Genomic DNA, 21,521 nt, shown 5'->3' on the forward strand with positions numbered 1-21,521 from the left:
AGCGCACTTTAATGTACTTTTTTGCCTCACTAATTTAAATTTTAATGTTTTTCCTCATGCCTTCAGTTCAAATACATGATGTGTTGAAGTTGATAGGAGGCCAAGATGAAAAGCGAAAGTACATTAAGCACTCAACGGTCAAAGAGTTTTCTTTTTCACAAAGCAGAACAAAAGAGGAATAAAGAATGTTTTTCTGATGCCTTCAAGGTGAATGAAGAATCCAAACATTGAGAAAATACCTGCTGAATTGAAGCTGATAGAAGGCCAAGATTAACAACAGCAAAAGTACCTTCAGCACTCAACAGCCAAACTGTTCTCAAACAGTCAACAATCAAACGGTGAACTTTACTCAGACAAGATCAAAGAGCATTGTCTGAAGCTTGTTGGCCACTGTGTCACGCACTCACGCACACGCACGCGCACGCACACGCACACACACACACACACACACACACACACACACACACACACACACACACACACACACTGTACACACACGCACGCACGCACGCACGCACGCACGCACACACACACACACACACACACACACACACACACACACACACACACACACACACACACACACACACACACACACACACACACACACACACACACACACACACACTCTCTCTCTCTCTCTCTCTCTCTCTCTCTCTCTCTCTCTCTCTCTTCCTCCTATAGACTGCTAACCTCTTCCAGAGCCACACAATCATTTTGGGCTTGTGTTCCTTTACATGTTCCTTGAATGTCTGATGTGTTACCTGCCACCAAACAGCTGCATGCCGAGCAGTGCAAAGACGACGATGAAGAGGAAGAGGAGAAAGATCAGGGAGATGATGGACTTCATGGAGTTCATCAGAGAGACGACAAGGTTCCTCAGAGACGCCCAGTACCTGGAAAGTTACAATAGGACATTATACTGTAAGATTAGGGGGTTCAACGTATTTCAGCCCAAGGACCCCCTAGCTGAGAGAGAGATGAAGCAGGGACACCCAATACAGATTGTATAAAATCGTGTTGCAGATTACAGTAAACGTTTTCATAGATAGATTCATAGAGTTATTTGACAGACACTATCATCAGTCAGTGTATGTTGGATTCATGTTAATGTGTGTTTTCAGACATTTAAAGTTGTACCATGTAACTTTTTTTATAAAACAAATCTTAAAATTGTCCTAACTGTTAAATCGCTAAAGTTTTAGAACACCCACTCCGTTATTTTCAGCTTCTGAAGCCTTCTCTTTATATGTTTTCTATGATCCTGGCCGTGGACCGGATTTCGCGCCAAAATGACGTAATCTGCATCATCTGTATACGTTGTGTATACGTTGCCCAATCACATCGCCGATCATGCACACATGGTACACTACCGGCCAATCACAGCGCATCTTGAAGTGGGGTCGCCATATTTGTAGTCGCCCGTGTGTCTCTTTACTCAAAAGGTAATCTCGCCTACCAGGCAGAGTGAAGTAGTCCGTTTCTCCGGAATGCCTGAACGCACAGGAACCAGGGACCCCTCTAAAGATAGCTCTCGGCGTTGTGGAGGCAGACGCGGGGGTGTGAAGGTACGAAAAACGGGCGAAAGACGCGAACGCGACCGCGGTTTGCTATAGGGCTACTGACCACTAGTTGAGCATCTTACACAGTATAGCTTTAACCACTTAAACCTTAAATTTTTTTTTAAAGATTCGTTATTGATAGGACAGTAGACTGACAGGAAATGGGGAGAGAGATGGGGAATGACATGTGGCAAAGGTCGTCCGGATCGGGAATCGAACGGGCGACGCCAGCAGGCATCATAGCCTAGTATGTGGTATGCGCCTTGACCACCAGGCCAGCGGGCGCCCCACCTTAAACTTGATCTTAATAAACTTGACCTTTCACTCTGTACTTGGTCTGCTCTTTTCCCCCTCTTCGGCTAAAGTTCTCCTCAGAATAGGGAGGCATTTTGGGTCCTTGGCATGGGTGTCGCCATCATAGATTGTAAAAGCACCAGAGGATGCTATTGGCTGCCAACGGTCACGTGCAACCGCAGAGATACATGGGAGAATGTGGTCGGAGCCTCCCGAAATACAGCACACGAAGAAGAAAACAGCCGGCTGGTATCAGTTTAGTTGGCCACGCCCCCCGCAACTTTATCATCAATTTTAACATAAATGGGACGTTATTTTCACAAAACGCATATCATCGTGATTGAAAGGCAATTTTTAACTAGCGATAGGAAACATAAAGTATTTATGAAAATGTTAATTAAGGTTAGAAAACGAAAGGAGAAAATGAATGGGGTCCAATGGAGAACAGTTCTTTTTGCGATCGGCCGGGGGGGAAAACAGCGCAACTAGCGGCCAATCATAGGAAGTTTTAGTTCCGTATTGGAATAATTTTAAATTGGCGGAACTATGCCCCTGCGTTGAAGACAACCCACTGTCCTTTACAAAACACTTATCATCATAGCGGACACAAAATGAGAAAGGCGGCAGCACTAACTTGGTGATCTTGAATATCCTCAGCAGACGGAGGGCTCGCAGGACACTGATGCCAAATGAAGTACCAGGCCTGAAGAAGCCCCATAGCACCTCAAAGATGCTGCCAACAATAACCTGTATGATGCAGAAAATCAATATCAACATCACTGAGAACTCATACGACCACTTACTGTATGACAAAAGATGAAAAGACAAAGGGAATGAGAGGGAATTGATGCTAAAGAATTCACAGACAGACACACACACACACACACACACACACACACACACACACACACACACATTCGCGCGCGCGCGCGCGCGCGCGCATGAGAACGAGAGAATGAGACAAAATATGCAGTGATAAAGAATCATGTTGCATAATAACAACTGTTATTATTACAATATTTCTTTATATTTGTGTATATGTTACTTCCCTCACAGATGTTACCAATGACACTCTCTGCTACACTAAATGGAACAGTGCCTTAATTACTTATTAGTATCATTGGTAACACCTCAATGTTGACTGCTGTGGAAAAGCTCTAGAGAAAGGACTTGCACTGCAGTCGAAGCGGTTGAAAGAGGAGTGGAAGTAGAGGCGTGGTCCCAGGCTGTACATCTTCAGGAACATCTCGGCGAGGAACAAAGCCAGGAACAGGAACTCTGTATAGTCTGCAGCAGCAACGACAACGACAACAAAAACAAAAACAAAAACAAAAACAAAAACAAAAACAAAAACAAAAACAAATTATAAATAGCCTACAGCATTGCAATTCTCTCATTTGCAAATTCCGTGAATGGGGAAAAAAGATTTTTCATAGCCTCATTACAGCTATATAAAGTACCAAAAAAAACACATCTACGTGATATTAATAAAAAGGGAAGAAAAAAGTACAGTAGTTACATAGCAAAACAGTAGTTTTTCCCCAGAAAATATATGTTTTAATTAGTTTAATCCTCTGGATCAGACAGGAGATCAATAGAAAGAGAAAGCACAGTGCATCTTGGGTAGAAAGATGACAGACAGATTATAGTTCTACTCACATAATAGGCTGGCTTTTGTAATTCTGCCCATTTAAAATATATGTACCCAATCGTAACTCTTAGTTACATTGATAAGGTCCATGTGAACTAATCTGTTGAAGCTTATTCATTATAATGAGCGAAATCGCTATCACCTCGCGGGGCTGTTATTGTTATTTCTTTCTGTTATTTCTGGATAACAGACCGCTCCGCTCTATAACAGACCGCTGCCTAATCAAAGACTCAGAGCACCTGCTGCAGTCAAGCTGCACTGCGTGAATCTTGTGCTGTATCCAATATGGCAGCCATGTAAACAACCACACAGCGACATTTAGAACTAAACGTTGCTCTCAAGAATGTTAAAAAATATATTTTAAGCGAGAAATAGACAACGTAGTATCAGAAAATGGATTCTATCTAATCAGCACTTCCATTGTTTTCCAAGGAGACCGTGTCGCGCTGGGGGGACACCCAGCGCAACACTTGTGGAACACCAGCCGTCTGTAAACAAGGAAATACTTTGTTTTGTTTTTAGTTTTGAGTCAAATTATTAATTTTATTTAGTAGCCGGGTAATAAGCAGGATAAATACTGGCTCCTTATAACGTCCCTTCGAACTGATAACTCCATCAGTCCGTCGGGATGTTATATATGGACAACCCCCGCGGAGCCAGTATTTATCCCTTACTTAACTGATCAGATAGTCCAAGATGGAACTTTGTCATGATATTCCATCAAGGTTTTCATTAGGGGTGTAACTATACATTTGAAGAACGATACGGTACGCATCACGATACATGTTTGAAGATACGATACATGGACGATATTGGTTCATTCATGGCGATACGATACGATTCGATTCAATGATTTAAAATTGATATAGTAACTATTTAGCAAAGACATTAAATCTGTGTGAAAGGTGTCAATAGAGTAGGTTTTTTAAGGTAAAAGTCTATTATTATGGATATATACATAAGTAAACTCTGTGATTCTTTAGCAAATAATATGGACATTATAATAAAACACATATGGACAAACCCGCACCTTGACATGAACACAGAGATTACACACATTTATTGATAGACCAAGAGTAGCTACCGTAAATCACCAATTAGTAGCCCGGCGTTTATTTCGCAAAATGGGGTCGGACCCGGGCGCTTAAAAGAGACCAGGCGGCTATTGGTAACAGACTTTTATTTATTTTGGCACTGGCCAGCACTTGGCCATTAATTGGTTACTTTTCTCAAACTATAAGGCTAACAATATGGCAAGGTTTATATTTTACCCCAATAAATGCTTCCATAATGAAGGTCACATGCGTGTTTGCAGATGTACTGTAACTGTATGTGTAAATGTGCACCCAACTAATACAATTCAATGTTATGGCTGGACTTCTTTCCCCTTTATCACAGATACAAACTGTTCCTGTTTTTTAGGGATGTTCCTAGCGCTTAATTTCACTGATGTGTACACAACATTTTTGGAAACAAAAATAGACCTATTCAATCCGAAAATGTATTGATTCATTTATTCATTGGAATTATATATAGCCCAAACTGAGCACATTTCAATCTATTAGGACAAATCTCGTTTGAAAAAAATATCAAGAGTAGCCTATATGAAAGCCTTTTAAAAATGTTTATACTATTGGAATCTGCTCCAAAATAAGTCATTACATCAGCCAGCTAAAGACGCAAATCTAGGTTAAATACCAATTAACTCCAGCGCACCGCAGCTGGACAGACTCTGGACTCTGAAGCATATGCAACCAAGTGACCAGCTCAGCACTCCTCAATGTACTTTAATCCATAATGTAGCCTATGGAATTCTCAGCCAACACCAACTTTTGATTAAGCCTCCATGGTCTCACCTCAAAATAGTGGATTATTTAAATCTTAAACCGGATCACAACGAGGCAGCGCAGCGGGCATGTAAACTACTCGAGGTAACGATTGATTAACATCCAGTAGCAGAGATTTCTTCATCAAGATCCTTTGCCATCAAAGTATTAGGCTACGCCTTAGCAACTGTTCAGAGTAGCCTATCAAAATGATTCTTAACAGAGGGAGCAGTAGACTGCCTGCCTGTATTCCCTGCCTGGTACCGGTGCGTGCACTGAGCGAGCGCGGTGCGTTGCGAGTCGCGACGTGCTGTGAGCTTGTAGATTTGCTGTTTTCAGTGCACCACTGCCATGCAACATAAATGACCAGTTAAGTTGAATAAATAGCAAATAATACCAAACAACCAAACAAAGATAACATAAATGGCAAATAATGGCCCGGGCTGTTACATAAAACCAAATCAAGATAATATTAATTGCAATTAACTGCCCGGGCGATTAAACGAACCTGGCGCTTATTTGAGACGGATATTTGGCGGATATATGAGACCCGGCGGCAGTTTGCCACCGGGCGATTAATTGGTGATTTACGGGTATATGGAATGGAAAAGTAATTACTCCTCTTTTTCATTTTCCCTCTTAAAATTGCTAATACGTGGCACAAATACTAGATAGATTGCATGATTGACCCTGGCAGAGGCGTAAGATAGGCATTTAAAGCATAGGAAGAGAGACTGAGGCAACATTGTTTTGTCAAACAATGACAAAACAAATGTGAAATCATCTACAATGATGAGAAAATGGGCCTCATCCAAGAACGTTTTTATATTCTTAATCTTAACTTAATGACTTTGTACGGAGTGTGCCACATCAGATAGAAGAATGCTTCTATCTTCAGAAATTGTGTAAATGACCCACATAAACATGATGAATGCTACCTGTGCGTATCTAGGCTACGAGTAAAAATGTAGGTCTATCATTTATAACAAAGTCAACAGTGGAACTAAGGGAGCTGCTATAGACAAGGAATGAAATGAATAAAATAACGAGTGCTGTTAATAGAGAGATAGATAGATAGATAGATAGATAGATACCTTTATTATCCCAAGGGGGAAATTCAGTTGTCCAGTTGTAGCAAAGCAGTATACAGTTATTTACAAAGTTACAGAGAAGCAGCGTTGCCAGATGGGAAATGTTGAAATATCGTACCGGAGGCTCAGAATTATCGTATTTGACATGAAACTATCGTACACAGCCAAAAAAGAGAAATCATTTGCGTAAAAATGTAATTTCACCAAAAAATGCGGCTTTAGTGTAAGAAACAACCTTGTTTGAGACTCCTGCGTGACAAAAACGCATCAGATATGCTGCGTGGAGGCAGGCAACATCCTGGAGCTTACACAAATAAAAGCCTGAAACTGGTCTGGAAAGATGCAACCGGTGTTTTTAATGCCTCCAAGTACAGATCTAGGGTCAGATTGACTGATTTCCTGGCTTATTTTGAGAAGCCAAACCAGATCCCAGATCAGCAGCCAGGGAAAATAGTGAATTCACACTCTTTTTGGTGATATGTCGAAATTATCGTACATTTGGGCATTTTTGGAATTATTGATCGTACATCGTACAGAGGGTCAAATTATCGTACAAATACGATAATTATCGTACATCTGGCAACACTGCAGAGAAGTAAGAAAAAAGATAGATAAGAGGGGAAAAAATAGCAGTACAGTACCAATAAAGAGAAGGTGCATCAATAGAGGGGGCGAATAATATATAAGTATATATACATAAAGTGTCTTACAAAAAGAGACCGTAACAGTCAATGCTAGTTAGTGCAACAAGTATCTCACTGACATTGTTAAACAAAGCAGAATACTCAGAAATTACCAACACAACCTAATAGTGCAATGTCAAAAATCAGTGCGAAAAAACTAAACAAAAAAGCAGCTCAGAGAAGAAGAAACTAGGGAGCGTGTCACCGCAAGACGCACAAGAGCACTCTCCCTGGAAGATCCTTAGGGGTCAAAGTCAATACAGCAATAGTTCCGTCAGTCTAATGCATGTCAGTCTAATGCAGTCTTAATGCATGTCACCTGAGGGTTTTACAGTCACTGTAGTAAAGAAGAAATGGTTCAATATGAAAATGGCTTAATAAAAAGTCTCACCACAGCGAGGCAATCGATGACTGAAACGGGAGGGTGTCAAGGAAGGTGAAGTCTCCATCACGGAGATGGACAACAGAATATATGCTATTATAGGTGATTAGGCTTTGCAGTGGAAGATGTTCCCCTAGACAGTGACTTGCATCCAAAAGACCTCTCAGAGTAATGGTATGATGTAAAACCATGTCTTGTTTTGAAATCTATCCTACTATTAGGTCTACTAAAATTGGCTTAAGGAAGGAACGGCCGGCCGGCCAGCGGCTGGACCTCTGACATCATAATCAACTGCATACTGTATATAAGGGACATACCGTAGCTCAGAAATCAGTTTAATACAATACAATATGGGACCCCACACCATGTTCAATATTTTTATTCAGAGGAAGATCAATTAGACTCTGCCGCACAGGGACTATAGCTGATGCTCTGTGTCACTGTCGTCTCACACCCACACAAATAGTGTGCGAAGCAGTCCTAAAAAAACAGGAGAAGTTGAAATAAAAAAGAAAATGTCAGACAGTCTAGCAAAAATAACTGATGTTTTAAAAGAAAGTCTCATGCCAATAAATTCTCAAAACTAACTACTGTAAGTACATTTGAGCATAATAGTCTACCTTAAAGCTGTGCATGTTCCTCTTAATGTATCCTTGTTGGTGGGAAGTTTTCTTGGCGGTGTGGGAAGTACATTCAGTTTTTTTTTTGTATCTGTACTTTACTTTAATTTGTATTTTTGGACTTCTATTCCACTACATTTCAAAGACAATATATTTATATCTCCTTGCTCCTAATGGTTAATGATGTTCTTCTGTGCTGCTGCTGAGCAGGGAGAAAATGTAGCAGAGCCAAACGCCAAATTAAATGTGAAATACACATGTATACTCATTAATAATAAACATTGTTCAATATATAGTGAGTTACGTGACCTGATTTATTTTTACTACCGTAATATTCGACCAGTGGTACAGTATCTGTACTTTGACTCAAATACTGGGGTTGCTTTTGTTGTTTTTACATCAACATAACCGATCTGCAAGCTCACAAGATATCCCTGGTTCCGTGCTGAGTTGGAGCAGCTGCAGAGCCCATTTTCCCCTTTTTTCCCTCGTGCATTTAACTCCATTGTTAATAAACATGCCTGGGCGGGCTTCAACCTTCTACTGCCTCCTCCTTGCTGTGCGTTTGGGTCAACTCACACCAGTCGTAACAAGTAGGCTATAATACTTATATTATAGCCTATATTATATACTTATACTTATATATATATATTTTTATTTTTATTTTTTTACATTAAGACGGACCACTTGTTGTGTCTTCGCATCTGTGCAATTGGGCTCGGTGAGTGGACATGTGCGCCGCCACAGCCGGGTTTGGTTTTGATTTACAGTAAGAGCTTGCTTTGATATACTGCACATGGTGTCACGCACTGAAAATAGCCTCAATTTAGTACAATCAAGTTTTACTGGAGATGCAGCATACAGCATGGATTTATACCCAGAGTGAAATCAATCTGTATAGTGTCCTGCAAACATTCTGTGGTGGATAAAAAATGTGTAAATTGATTAAATTCTATTTTGGATGCAGTTGCCACCACTGCAGCCTGAAGGTGAAAATACACGGCTCCCCTCGATCGGTGTGTCTGTCTGCTGAGTTGCAGCTCTAACAGGTTACAGATTTGTAGAAGCACAGCTCGTGGTAATCTAAACTGCGACAACAGTCTGTCTCTGGAAATATATCAGCACACTGCCTAGACACACTTTCTTCCAAGGGCCTGATGCGCTAAAGGCTTCCAAAAGAAGTTAGTCATGATTTTGCACTTGTACACACACACACACACACACACACACACACACACACACACACACACACACACACACACACACACACACACACACACACACACACAAAGCCCCCCCCCCCCCTCGGGAGAACGGTAGCAGCACAAATGCCACAGTGCTTTTCATATTATATCGTAAGTAATGAACACAATTGTAATACTATACAAAAAACGATTTACAATGCGTTTAAAAGTAGCAACCCCCTGCTGCAACCACCCAGAGTGCTGTTGCGCAGACTGCACCGCTCCGTTCACACGGGTGTGATCTTTATATGAAATGTCGGAAATATAACAGAAGCGTTAAAGCGTATTGTCTCCGCCAGGCCGAAGGCGTGTCAGAGACTGTTTTGCACCCTGTCTCCGTCCGTCCGTCCGTGTGTCCAGTCTGTCCACGTGTCCTTCCGTCCGTGTGTGTGTCCATGTGTCCGTCCGTCCGTGTGTGTGTCCAGTCTGTCCACGTGTCCGTCCGTCCGTCCGTGTGTGTGTCCAGTCTGTCCACGTGTCCGTCCGTCCGTGTGTGTCCTCGTGTCCGTCCGTCAGTGGACAGCTAATCTCTGGCACCGTTGGCCCGATCCACATGAAACTGTGTACATATTACCTGGATGCCAAAGCAGAACCTCTGACCCAAATGTTTCAAATGGGCCTGTTATAGTGCCACCAGGAGGCAATTTTTTGCATTTTTTTTTTTTTTTAATATTACCCCTACAGATTTTGTCCAATCATTACGTAAATTGGTACACATTATCTCTATAGTCATATGATGAAGACGGATATGTCCGATTTTTGAACGGTGCCCACAGCTCCTACAGTACATCTGGCTTTGTCTGTATGTAAGTATGTCCTGTCCGGACTGTCATTGGTCAATTGGTGTCTGTATGTACTGTATGTCCCGCCCAATCCCACATTGGCCAAGCTTTGTCAGACCCTTAATGAAATTAACTCATAAATAGCTTACTTCACCCTGGGTGTGATTTTTTATATTCCATCCTGATTGGCAAATTTCGAACATTGCTGGCCCACAATATTCTATCTGACCTGGTGGAGACCTGTGCTCCGAGGAGCACTTTTTCTAGTGTCATGGTGAATTCAATGGTTACTTAAAATCCTCTCTCTAGACAAAGTTATATAGTAGACTGAAAAGTTAACGGCCTGAAGTTGCTTATCTCAGATTTCACAGATGACAGGCACATGATGATCGGTTCCCCTTCCTCCCCCTTTTAGATGAAAAATCTGTTGAAACGTAATCTTTTGTACTCCTACTGAATCTGTTTCCTAAAAAAAAAAGGCTAACATCCATTTGAGTAGTGTTCATGGCGGCTGTAGCTCCGTTGTCTGTTTGAACTACGTTTCCCGGGATGCAGTTCAATCAAACCCATGGAAGTGCTGCTCCAAAACGAATGCTGCAGAGCCCTAGCGCTGCTGCTATTTTGAAAAAAACAATGATTTTGGAAATGGTACGTTAAAAATTAAAATACGTCTTCCTGTCCAGGGACCACAGATGCAAATGAGCTATAGCAACCTCTGGTCCAACAGTTCTGTGGGGCATGGGCTCTGTTAAAGCTATACAATGTAACTTTTTAAATCTGTGGAACAGATTACATTAAACAGATTACATTGTCCTGAGACATTCAGGGGACCTAGGCGACCTTAGCGACCTATTTGCCGATTGGCTGTCGCATGTCACATGGTAACCAAGCTAGTTTCATGATTGGGAGCGGCCAGAGCAGTATAATCAGAGAGTGGTGTCACCGCGGACACGCAACTCTCCATTCTAGGGCTCTGGGAGCGGCCTTGCGCTGTTCTTCTTCTCGAGTTTGGAAAAAAAGGATCCGTTCCGTTTGTCACATTGTCATGATCGTAAAGTTTTAACGTTCAGAACGTTTTCTTTTTGAACAATAAAAACATTGACAGCCAGGGGGAAAAAAATCCATGAAGGACACGGAATGCAATCGTTCACTCGCCGTTGGAAAATTGACTTATATTAGACTATTCTGGATGTGTGGCTAACGGCTAACGCTAACGTTAGCTAGCGCTAGCTGCAGGCTAACGCTAGCTAGCGCTAGCTGCAGGCTAACGCACGAGTCACGGTGTGTAATAAATTCACTTCAACCTCGTGTTGAGCAGTTAAACCTATTTGCTACGTACGTCTACAAAAACGTTCATATTTCAAAGATAAAGTGCTTACTGAAGTCTCACAGATGTCACAGTATGGTACGCTCAAGCAGAATTACCTGTATCTTTCGTATTGTTTAATAAACAGCATTTTAATCCGATCAGACGTCATTTTCTGTTGTTTTTCAGCCATGCGACCCCATCGGTTGCGAGGTGTACTGCACTTGGATACATTAATACCTTTTGAAGGAAACGACGACCGATCGGATTAAAATGCTCCTCTTTAAATAATACAATCATTACGGGACATTCTGCTGGAGCGTACCCTATGGTGACATCCGTGAGCCTTCACTAAGCAATTTATCTTTGTAATCTGACCGTTTGTGTAGACGTACGTAGCAAATTGGTTAAACTGCTCAACAGCAGATTGTGTTGAATTCACGGTTGGCGCAGCGTAGCGTCTTTACATTTAGCCCAATAATGCTAATCTACATCAATAACTAAAGTTTAAAACATACATAAACAGCCGCAGACTTTTTGAAGAAGAACCAGGGGCAGAACGAGGGGACATCGCCTTCAACTTCGACCGCATCGGTTTGAGAAGGGACTGTAGAAGTACATTGTACTGGCTTGCTTGGCCAGCTAACACATGCTAACATGCTATATATCCTCCAGTAATTGTTTATTTATTTATTTTTCTACTTTTTTATTTTTATACACACATATATGGTCGATCTCTCGTACTCCACAGTTGATACTACAGTATTAAGTAAATGTTTAGATGGGGTTGACTTGTGTTATTTGCTACGCCACTTTTTATTTATTTCTATTGTTTTACAGTAGCTTGTGGAATGGTCGATAGTGTGTGGGGTTGGCTAGCTAGCTAGTACATGCTAACAGGGGGGTTTTTCTTTCTTTAATTTTCCTATTTCCTTTTCTAACGTAAATATGCAACCTTTTTCTGACTGATATTATATGATCAAACGACGTATGTAGACATGTCCGTTCCAACGGTTAATGCGAACCACTTGTTTACTCAATTAGGTATTTTGTTTACGGCGAATTCTATTGTGCCTGTGGTATGCTAATATGCGCTGTTTCTTTCTCTCCGTACATGACGATTACGTTACGGCGGTTTAGTTAAGTGTTAGAGAGCGATCGAATGCTTTGCACTTCATGATGACATGATTGTAGTCGAGACTTCTCGACATGTTTTCGTTGTTTTTATACTTCATCTTCCTACTATGTGGCTTTAATATGCTGATAGCCTGAGTTGGTTGTTTGTTTTTGGTCAGTGGCCGCCATTGTGGCGCCTCTGACAGGATGGACCAAACTGTGAACTCTGAACTCTGAACCTCGCTCGACAATGGCTCTACACTGCCTCTGCCGGTTGGGAGGTGGTATCACTACTACTTTTGTTACTTTTTCTTTTTGGTTATAACAGCAGCCTCTCTCTATTTTACAACTGACTCATGGACATTATTATTATTTCTTTTAACCTTTTGGATAGATATGTCGACACATAGCACCTTCCCTCTGGGATTATATAACCTATTATGTTTATGTGTTTTTTTTTTCTTTTAATTTCTGATGTCTGGGGGCTGCCTTTTGGGACCCGGTGGCAGTCCAGTATTGGGGCGTCTGGGTGGGCAGGTTAAACTTCCTGTCCACCACCATGGAACGCTACTTTCATGGTGCATTCGGCTTGGCCAGGCGCTCCAACGAACACAATTGGCTGTGTTCGTGGGAGGGAAGTCGATTGGGGAGGAGAGACGGATTTTGTCTCTGCATTAACGGTTCCCACAGTGGTCAGGGCGCCTGTTCAGAGGGGGTGGAACCGGGGAGGATAGCGTGTACCTCCACATGCGTTACGCCCCCCTGGTGAAGCTCCTTAATGTCAGGTGAAAAGAAGATGGTGGCATGACGGATCGGGTATCTTTTATTATCTCTTATGGGCAGGGTTTCTCTTCCTTACAACTGAATGTGTACGTACCGTGATCGCCTCAGATCCTGTGCTATTTTGTACCAATGATTGTTGTGATTGGAATGTGATTTGGGGTGCCATCACTATACCTGCCTCATTGTGACATTGTACCTTAATAAAAAAGATTTGAAAAGAAAACATACATAAACCACTTTAGCCCTATGTTATACCAAGGCTATTTGAAAATAGCCGATCTACAAGCTCACAACGCATTGCGGTGCGACGCGTTGTGAGCTTGTAGATCTGCTATTTTCAAACATTTTGTACTTTTACTTTTGGTACTTTAAGTACATTTGGATACCAATACTTTTGTACTTTTACTCAAGTACATTTTTAATTCTGGACTTTTACTTGTAACAGAGTGATTCTACATTGCAGAATTGATACTTTTACTTAATTATAAAAATGTAGGTACTTTTTCGACCACTGTGTAAACGTTTGTGTTCTCATGCCAATAAAGCTTCTTTGAATTGAAGATTGAATTGAAGATTGCTCCCCATGTGGCGGAGTACACAATAATGGTAAATAAAGTAGCTTACTCTAAAATAATCCATCCATCCATCCATCCATCTTCAACCGCTTATCCAGCATCGGGTCACTGGGGTAACAGTTCCAACTGAGATTTCTAGAGTTCCTTAATAATAATAATTAAAATAAACAATACTAATGATTATAATTGCGACCGTCAGGTCGCAGTTACTATGAAAACCTCCACCGCCTGTCTGTCCGTCAGTCTGTCTGTCTGTCACGTCACATCACACTTTTTTGCCCCTATCCATGTGAAATTTTCCACACACAATCCTTGTCTGCCAATCCACAACCTCCACCCTTCCAGGGACCCCCGCAGCTCCAGGGACCCCCGCAAATTTTTTTAAAACACATTTTTGAATACTGCTCCTGCAGTTTTTGCCCTAAAATCACACAAATCGCTACACAGTATGTCTACACTTATCTCATCGACATGGATCTGTCCCATATAGCGCCACCATCAGGTCGATTTTTTTACACATTTTTGGACCTAAACTTTTTTTTTTCTAAAATTTTTTTTTTCAAACTTTTTTTTTTTCAAAAAATTTTTTTTTTCAAACTTTTTTTACACTAACGTCAACACACCAATCCACAGATTTTATATTGACTGTGTGTCAATTCTTGTTTAATAAAACAAATCTTAAAATTGGCCTAACTATTAAATCGCTAAAGTTTAGAACACCCACTCTGTTAATTTCAGCCCCAAAAGCCTTTTCTTTATATGTTTTCTACTGAGCCGTGTGGCCGTGACCGGGACTGCATTTCCCGGCAAAATTACGTCATCTGCATCATTCCGTATACGTGTCTACACTACCGGCCAATCACAGCGCGGATCATAAACTACCGGCCAATCACAGCGCGTCTTGCCGTCTTCTCAGGAAGTAGCTTGTCTCAACAGCAGTGTTTACACTGGTGAGGTGTCGTAGCATGTTACTCCCGAATCGTGAGACCCATCTATGGATGCATCTCGGCGAGGCAAAGGGTGAAAACAGCCGAAAAAAACATTTTTTTGTAAAATACCTGCAATACCGCTACTGACCAGTTGTTGAGCAACTTACACAGTATAACTTTAAATAAATAAATAAAAATTATCTGGTGCCTATGCAGGGACATGCAGAGAATGTTAGAGAGGCAGGGGCTGACATTTCAAAAAGGGCCTTTAGGTGAAATATCGAAAATAGCAGACCTCCAAGCTCACAACTTATCAATTTCTTTCACCATAGTAAAAACTGCATTCATCGTCTGGAGAGGGCACTTTTTTCAGACGGATAAAGGGCAGGGGATCAAGCCCCCTTTGATGTCTATGTGTGCACGTGCCTGTGCCTATGTCATTTTGTCACAAGCGTTGGGGGCGGACACTTGACTTATGGTAGACGGTTATGTCAAAACATACTTTTGTTTCATTTAAAAAGTTACACAGTTGGACTTTAAATAACTTAATCAGGCAGTGCTACACACACACACACACAGCTACAAACTCTGTCTCTGAAAAGACGGAGGTGTTCATCGGTTGCCACAGCAACAGGCAACCCTCCTCTGAACTCTTGAAAACACTTTCTTGTTACTCCAGCGTCATGTGATTATTCTGCTGCCCCCTTGCTAGAATCAAGATACCAAGAAACTCCATCTCTTGGTGCCCACTCCATCAGCAGTGCACCAGAAGGCCAGTGGTGGAAAAAGTACTCAGATTTTTTAATTAAAGTAGTAAAAGTATAAATACTGCAATGTAGAAGTACTCTGTTACAAGTAATAGGTCTGCGTTCAAAATGGTACTTGAGTAAAATTACAAAAGTATTGGCATTAAAATGTACTTAAAGTACCAAAAGTATAAGGACAAAATGTTTGAAAATAGCAGGTCTACAAGCTCACAATGTGTCGCACGCTACGCCTTGTGAGCTTGTAAATCTGCTATTTTCAAATAGCCAAGATATAAAATAGGGCTGAAGTGGTTAATGTATGGTTTATAATATAATAAATTATATCTGCAAAGTAACTAGCAATTTAAGTTTTCAAATAATTGTAGTGGAGTAAAAGTACAATATTTTCCTCAACAATGTAGTGGAGTAGAAGTAAAAGTACTGAAAATTGGAAATACTCCAGTAAAGTAAATGTACAGTAAGTAGAGTACCTAAGTAAATATTACTTTACACCACTGCAATCATCCACCCAACAATGCCCAACGTGAGAGAAGTGAGCCTGAAGCCATCGCTGCATGGGACAGATTCTGTCAAGAGTGTTTACGCACGGTGGCGCAGTGGTTAGCGCTTTGCCTCACAGCTAGAAGGTCCTGGGTTCGATTCCCGGCGGGGGACGCTGTGGGTGCTGGGGGCGTGTTTCTCCCTCCGCGTCATCAGCGCCCACACCCTAGGTGGGGTCGGCAATAGGGCCTTTCTGTGTGGAGTTTGCATGTTCTCCCTGTGTCTCCTAGGGTTGATACCCTCACAAAAACATGCAGTAATCCTGGTCTCAATAATGCCTCCCCCTGGCCAGCCGGGGCGCTTGATGGAGGGGAAAGGAACTAGTTGGAATAACGTGTTCCTTCCACGCGCTACGTCCATCCCGGGGAAATCCCCCCTGTCAGGTGAAAAGAAACAACTTGGACTACTCATGCATTGAAGGAAGCATGAGGTCAGTCCGTTGTCTCCCCAGGCGCGGCAGAGGGAGAGCAGAGCCCAGGATTACATAGGCAATTGGCACTGGGTGAAAATGGGTAGCAAAATCGTGGGATAAGAATTATAGGCTAAAAAAAAAAAACAGTGTTTACGTTCCCTAGTACCTTGATAAGCCACACAACCCTCAACAGCAAGTCCACCACTGTCATGGAGCTCTCCAAGACGACCTGACGCCAACCTCCAGTTTTCCTACCATGACTGCTTACTTGTTTTACCGCTTCGACCCTATCAATTTCAGATTCCATATGGACCCCTAATTTATATTCCCCTCATTGCATGGGCTGTGAAAGGAGCTTTGTTTGTGATCATAGGCAGGGAACAAACTAAACATTTTGGCTCACCAGCCAGAGTGGCAGGTAGATTTAAAACAACAACATAGAAATACTTGTTTGTGTGTGTGTGTGTGTGTGTGTGTGTGTGTGTGTGTGTGTGTGTGTGTGTGTGTGTGTGTGTGTGTGTGTGTGTGAAAATGTGAGCGAAAATGTGTGCCTGCGTGCGTGCGTGTAATCTGAGCCCATCTGTAAACAGTGCTGTCAGTGATTGCTGCTCTCTCAGTAGTGTTGAGAACTGATCTAGCTATGCTTCGCATTATGTATGTATAATATTATGAACTAGAGAATGGGGGACTCACAGAGGAAGTGGGACAGCCAGCCGGGCTGATTGTGGTGAACGATGGCCACGCACAGCGTGTTCAGGGCCACCAGGCCCAGCACAGTCCAGTAGAACAACTGGGTCTTGACCATGCGTCGGATGGAGATGCGCAGCAGACGCTCCTTGCGACGGAAATACGCCGCAGGGCCTCGCTTGGCACTCCTGATGCTGGATCTAGCCATGGGGACGCCTTGAAGTGACGGGAGAGATGGAGATGACGAGACGATAGGAGTGGGGTAGAACGAGGGATGACAGGGACGTGCAGAGAATGTTAGAGAGGCAGGGGCTGAAATTTCTAAAAGGGCCTTTTGGTGGAAACATCGAAAATAGCAGACCTCCAAGCTCACAATGCGTCGAAGGTCGGCTATTTTCGGTGCTTGATACCACACTGAAGTAAGCATAATCAAGTCAATACTGGAGATGTGGCCTGACGCCATGGATTTCTACACAAAGAGGCAATTCTGTCAACATAAGATGCTTCATTCAAGTTCAGGAGAGTTTGGACAAGGCAATTCTCTTGAACGCTGCCTTCAGGTATGGCATGGAAAGAGGGCGTTTGCATTTCTTTCACCAAAGTAAAAAACTGCATTCATGGTCTGGAGAGGTCACTTTTTACAGACGGATAAAAGTGCAGGGGCTCAAGCCCCCTCTGATGACTATGTGTGCACGTGCCTGAGGGATGAGAAAATGATGGAGAGGAGACAGTGTGAGAGAGAGAGACAGAGGTTGAGGAAATCGAGCAAGATATGAGAGAAACGAAGAGACAAGTTGTCGCTTTTTGTCTATAATAAATCTCCAGTCATCCTTGCACAGTGCTGTATTATCTTACCTGGGAACAGGCCAAGCTCATGGTTCAGTAGACTTATTGGATTCAGCAATGCATTCGTTTTCAAATCAAGTGCCCCCCGTACCCCGCTGTTTATGAGCCGGTGTTTACAACACTGAGGAGAATCCCCACTCACCTACAGAGGAGATGTCACCATACTGTTCCTCTCCCGATGGCCCTCGATGGCCCACGTCCATGCCTCTCCTCTTGATGGTAGTGGCTCTCTTCAGCACTGCGGACACAGAGGGTCAATCACACTGGTCCCAAAACTTCCTGTACGCAGTCGTAATCTCCAGTGTCGATTTACCTCCGGGAGTGTACAAGTGTAACTAACATTTACAAAATGTAACCAATAGTTATATTTATACACTCACTGAGTTACAAATGGATGAATTAACACTAAGGATTTTACCGTGTACAGACAATGGAGCTTAATATCCCATACTGCAGTGATGAACAGGGCAACGCTCTGGGCATGGAGATCATGGAGATGCCTCAATATTGGTGCTTTGTACGATCCTCTTGTTGCTAGGAAACATTGAAACCAATATGTCTGACCTTTATGCCACCTGTTTGCCTGTTACATTGCCCAGAACATTACTGTAGTATTACCATAATATCCCCACTAGGCAGTGGTGGAAAGTAACTGAGTGCAATTACTCTCAAGTAGTAGCGCTTTACTTGAGTATTTCCATGTTTTTAATACTCGATAGTTCTAATCCGCTACATCTCAGAAGCAGATGCTGTATTTTTTCATCCACTATAATTATTTGACAGCTTTAGTTACTAGTTATGTTGCAGATTTAGATTACTAAGAATCAAGAATCAAAACATGAATGCTTGTTTTCTTCTTTTTTTTTTTTTTTTTACTTTTGGTGCTGTACTGCACCTATACTTTTGGACTAATAATATATTTCTACATTGTCGTATTGCTACTTGCTACTAAGGTAAAAAGAAATCTTCCACCACTGCTATTAGGATACCCATAAGTAAAAGCAGGCAATGAAAGTCATTCATGAAATCAAAGGAAGTAATGACAATATAATGAAAAAGCAAATCATAAAGATCATATTAAAAGCCATTTCAGTGGCAAAGCTAAGCTGCAAAGCCTGCAATGCTGTAGCCAGAGGAGAAGGTTATCCTCATTAGCACCATGGTTTAATGAGGTTAAATGATCATTTAATGTCATGAGAAGTATCCCGCCGTACAATGCAAACAGTGCTACTATTTCAGAACTCTACCAACCCATGCTCAGAGGCCGTCAGCTCTACAAGCCATGCTTTATTTAAAAATTCAAAGCATGTTGATGTGCCGTCAGTCTCGCCGGGGCACATACCGTGCAGTGCAAACATGCCATAATTTTAGATAATATGCCTGTGTGCTTATGATTTATGATGTCCCTTCACCCATGCAGCCATCCATCCATCCATCCATCCATCCCCCAAACACCTTTTGATTTTAGACTTGAAGTCAATATTTACCAGAGCAATTTCTCACAAAGTCACTTATCAAACACACACACACACACACACACACACACACACACACACACACACACACACACACACACACACACACGCACACACGCACACCCAGGCATACATACAAAGAAAGGCAGGAACACTGCATCCTGTCGACACCAAACTCGCACATGCAACATATGCACGTGCGTGTGCATCCGCACGCTCGCACACGTGTGCAGATGCACGCACACTGTTTCTGTTTCTGCCCAGTGGTTGCCAAGGCAACAGCAGTGTGCCACCTCTCTTTTTAATCAAAGCTATTAGGATGTCTGAGTTTATTTCCATCACAGCAGCTGGACCAGAAACCATGGTTCTACTAAATCAGTAAAATCCATTTTTAACTTGTTACTGTGTAAGCAAATGTGTAAAATGTATTGGGTCCATTTGGTCACATTTTGGGTGTACACATTTGTACATGTGCAGATATAAATAACACAACAATGATGATGAACACACAGCTTTGTGTTTTGCAGCACAGAGGCCCACTTTCATTTTATTTTACCTGTGTGTGTGTGTGTGTGTGTGTGTGTGTGTGTGTGTGTGTGTGTGTGTGTGTGTGTGTGTGTGTGTGTGTGTGTGTGTGTGTGTGAGAGAGAGAGAGAGAGAGAGAGAGAGAGAGAGAGAGAGAGAGAGATGGGTCTCACCATAGTTACTGCTTGTACTCCACTCTGGGAGCATCCTGAGAGCTGCCAATCAATCAATCAATCAACATTTCATAAAAGAAACCCTTGTTGGTTCAGTCACACTGCAGCTCAAAGTCAAAGGTTGTTTTGCGTTGTGTGGGTTATTAAAGATAACACTATACACTATACAAAGATAAAACTAACTGAAACTGTATTGTGTGTTCACAAAACTAAAACAAACTGAACACATACAGTAGAGGAAATGTCCTTAGTTTTTTCCTTTGTTCATTTGTATCATACATGCCTGTAATAAACCTTGTATCTTGAGTGGATATAACAGCCTATAACCTTGTGTTGGAACTGCACAGTAAAATCCTCCAAAATCCAATTGTACAATAGGAGTATTTTACTGTGGAAAGGGTTTGTCAGAGACCACCTATGGCGCCTAGACACGAAATGCATTCTGGGTAATAGTGTACAGTATATACTGTACTGTACGGCCTATAAAGCATACGATCGGTTGCTGTATGGTTACCGTAACTTTAATTTAAATTATATCAAATCATGAATGAAAAGCATAAAGATCTCAAATAAAAAGGGAATAGGTCTTAAAAAGATGGGAAAAAAGGTAAAAGGAACCAAAAGCCAATTTGCTTAAAGTGTAAATAATGCTGGTATAAATGAACTAAAATCAATATACGCTAGGCATGAATGATAAAGCAATATGAAGGTAGCAGAGAGAGAGAGAGAGAGAGAGTTTCCAAAGCACAACCAGCAAAACATCTCCTGTCTTACCATCAAGAGCGGAGGGTCCTGAGTTCTTATTCTCCTCAGCAAGCATCACTTCCTCTGGAAAGAAACAGTTTACTGAATTAGCAGATGTTATAGGAAAGGAAAGGGAAATATTGTCTGGTCTCCACATTAAGTATCTTGCTCAGGGACACTTCGACAGGTAGACTGTGTGAGCCGAGAATTTAACCGGCGACCTACAGATTTTCAGACAGCCACTCTACTAAGACTGTCCCGGTCTAACATGTAATTAACCGCATGTACCCTAGCATCCCTATTCTGGATTGAACATTACACATCTACAAGCTCTGCATTTTCAGCTAAGAGATTGGTGTAGAGGGAAAAAAGGAGTGGACCAGCACATGTAGAGCCCTTGGGACCCCTGTCAACAAAGTATATTAGCGTTAAAGTTGTTCAGTATGCCAGATTTGCCAGATTGGTCTCACCCTGAGCCGGATCTGTATCGTTTGTTGTTTGAAAAGTG

At 42.0% G+C, this 21,521-nt stretch overlaps 1 protein-coding gene across 1 annotated transcript in view; it reads right to left on the bottom strand.

Moving 5' to 3' along the window:
- cacna1ea (calcium channel, voltage-dependent, R type, alpha 1E subunit a) overlaps positions 1-21,521 on the bottom strand; it is a gene marked incomplete at both ends in the record, with an annotated part of 170,276 nt that overhangs the window by 45,590 nt on the left and 103,165 nt on the right. The window contains 7 exons of the mRNA XM_080727814.1: positions 765-896; positions 2,491-2,635; positions 3,033-3,143; positions 17,257-17,466; positions 18,239-18,334; positions 20,270-20,311; positions 21,044-21,097. Of these exons, the coding sequence (XP_080583940.1) occupies positions 765-896; positions 2,491-2,635; positions 3,033-3,143; positions 17,257-17,466; positions 18,239-18,334; positions 20,270-20,311; positions 21,044-21,097 (790 nt within the window). The remainder of the gene's footprint in view (positions 1-764; positions 897-2,490; positions 2,636-3,032; positions 3,144-17,256; positions 17,467-18,238; positions 18,335-20,269; positions 20,312-21,043; positions 21,098-21,521) is intronic.

Source organism: Nannobrachium achirus (genome assembly GCF_963921795.1).
Source record: "Nannobrachium achirus genome assembly, chromosome: 1".
Classification (NCBI taxonomy): Eukaryota; Metazoa; Chordata; class Actinopteri; order Myctophiformes; family Myctophidae; genus Nannobrachium; species Nannobrachium achirus.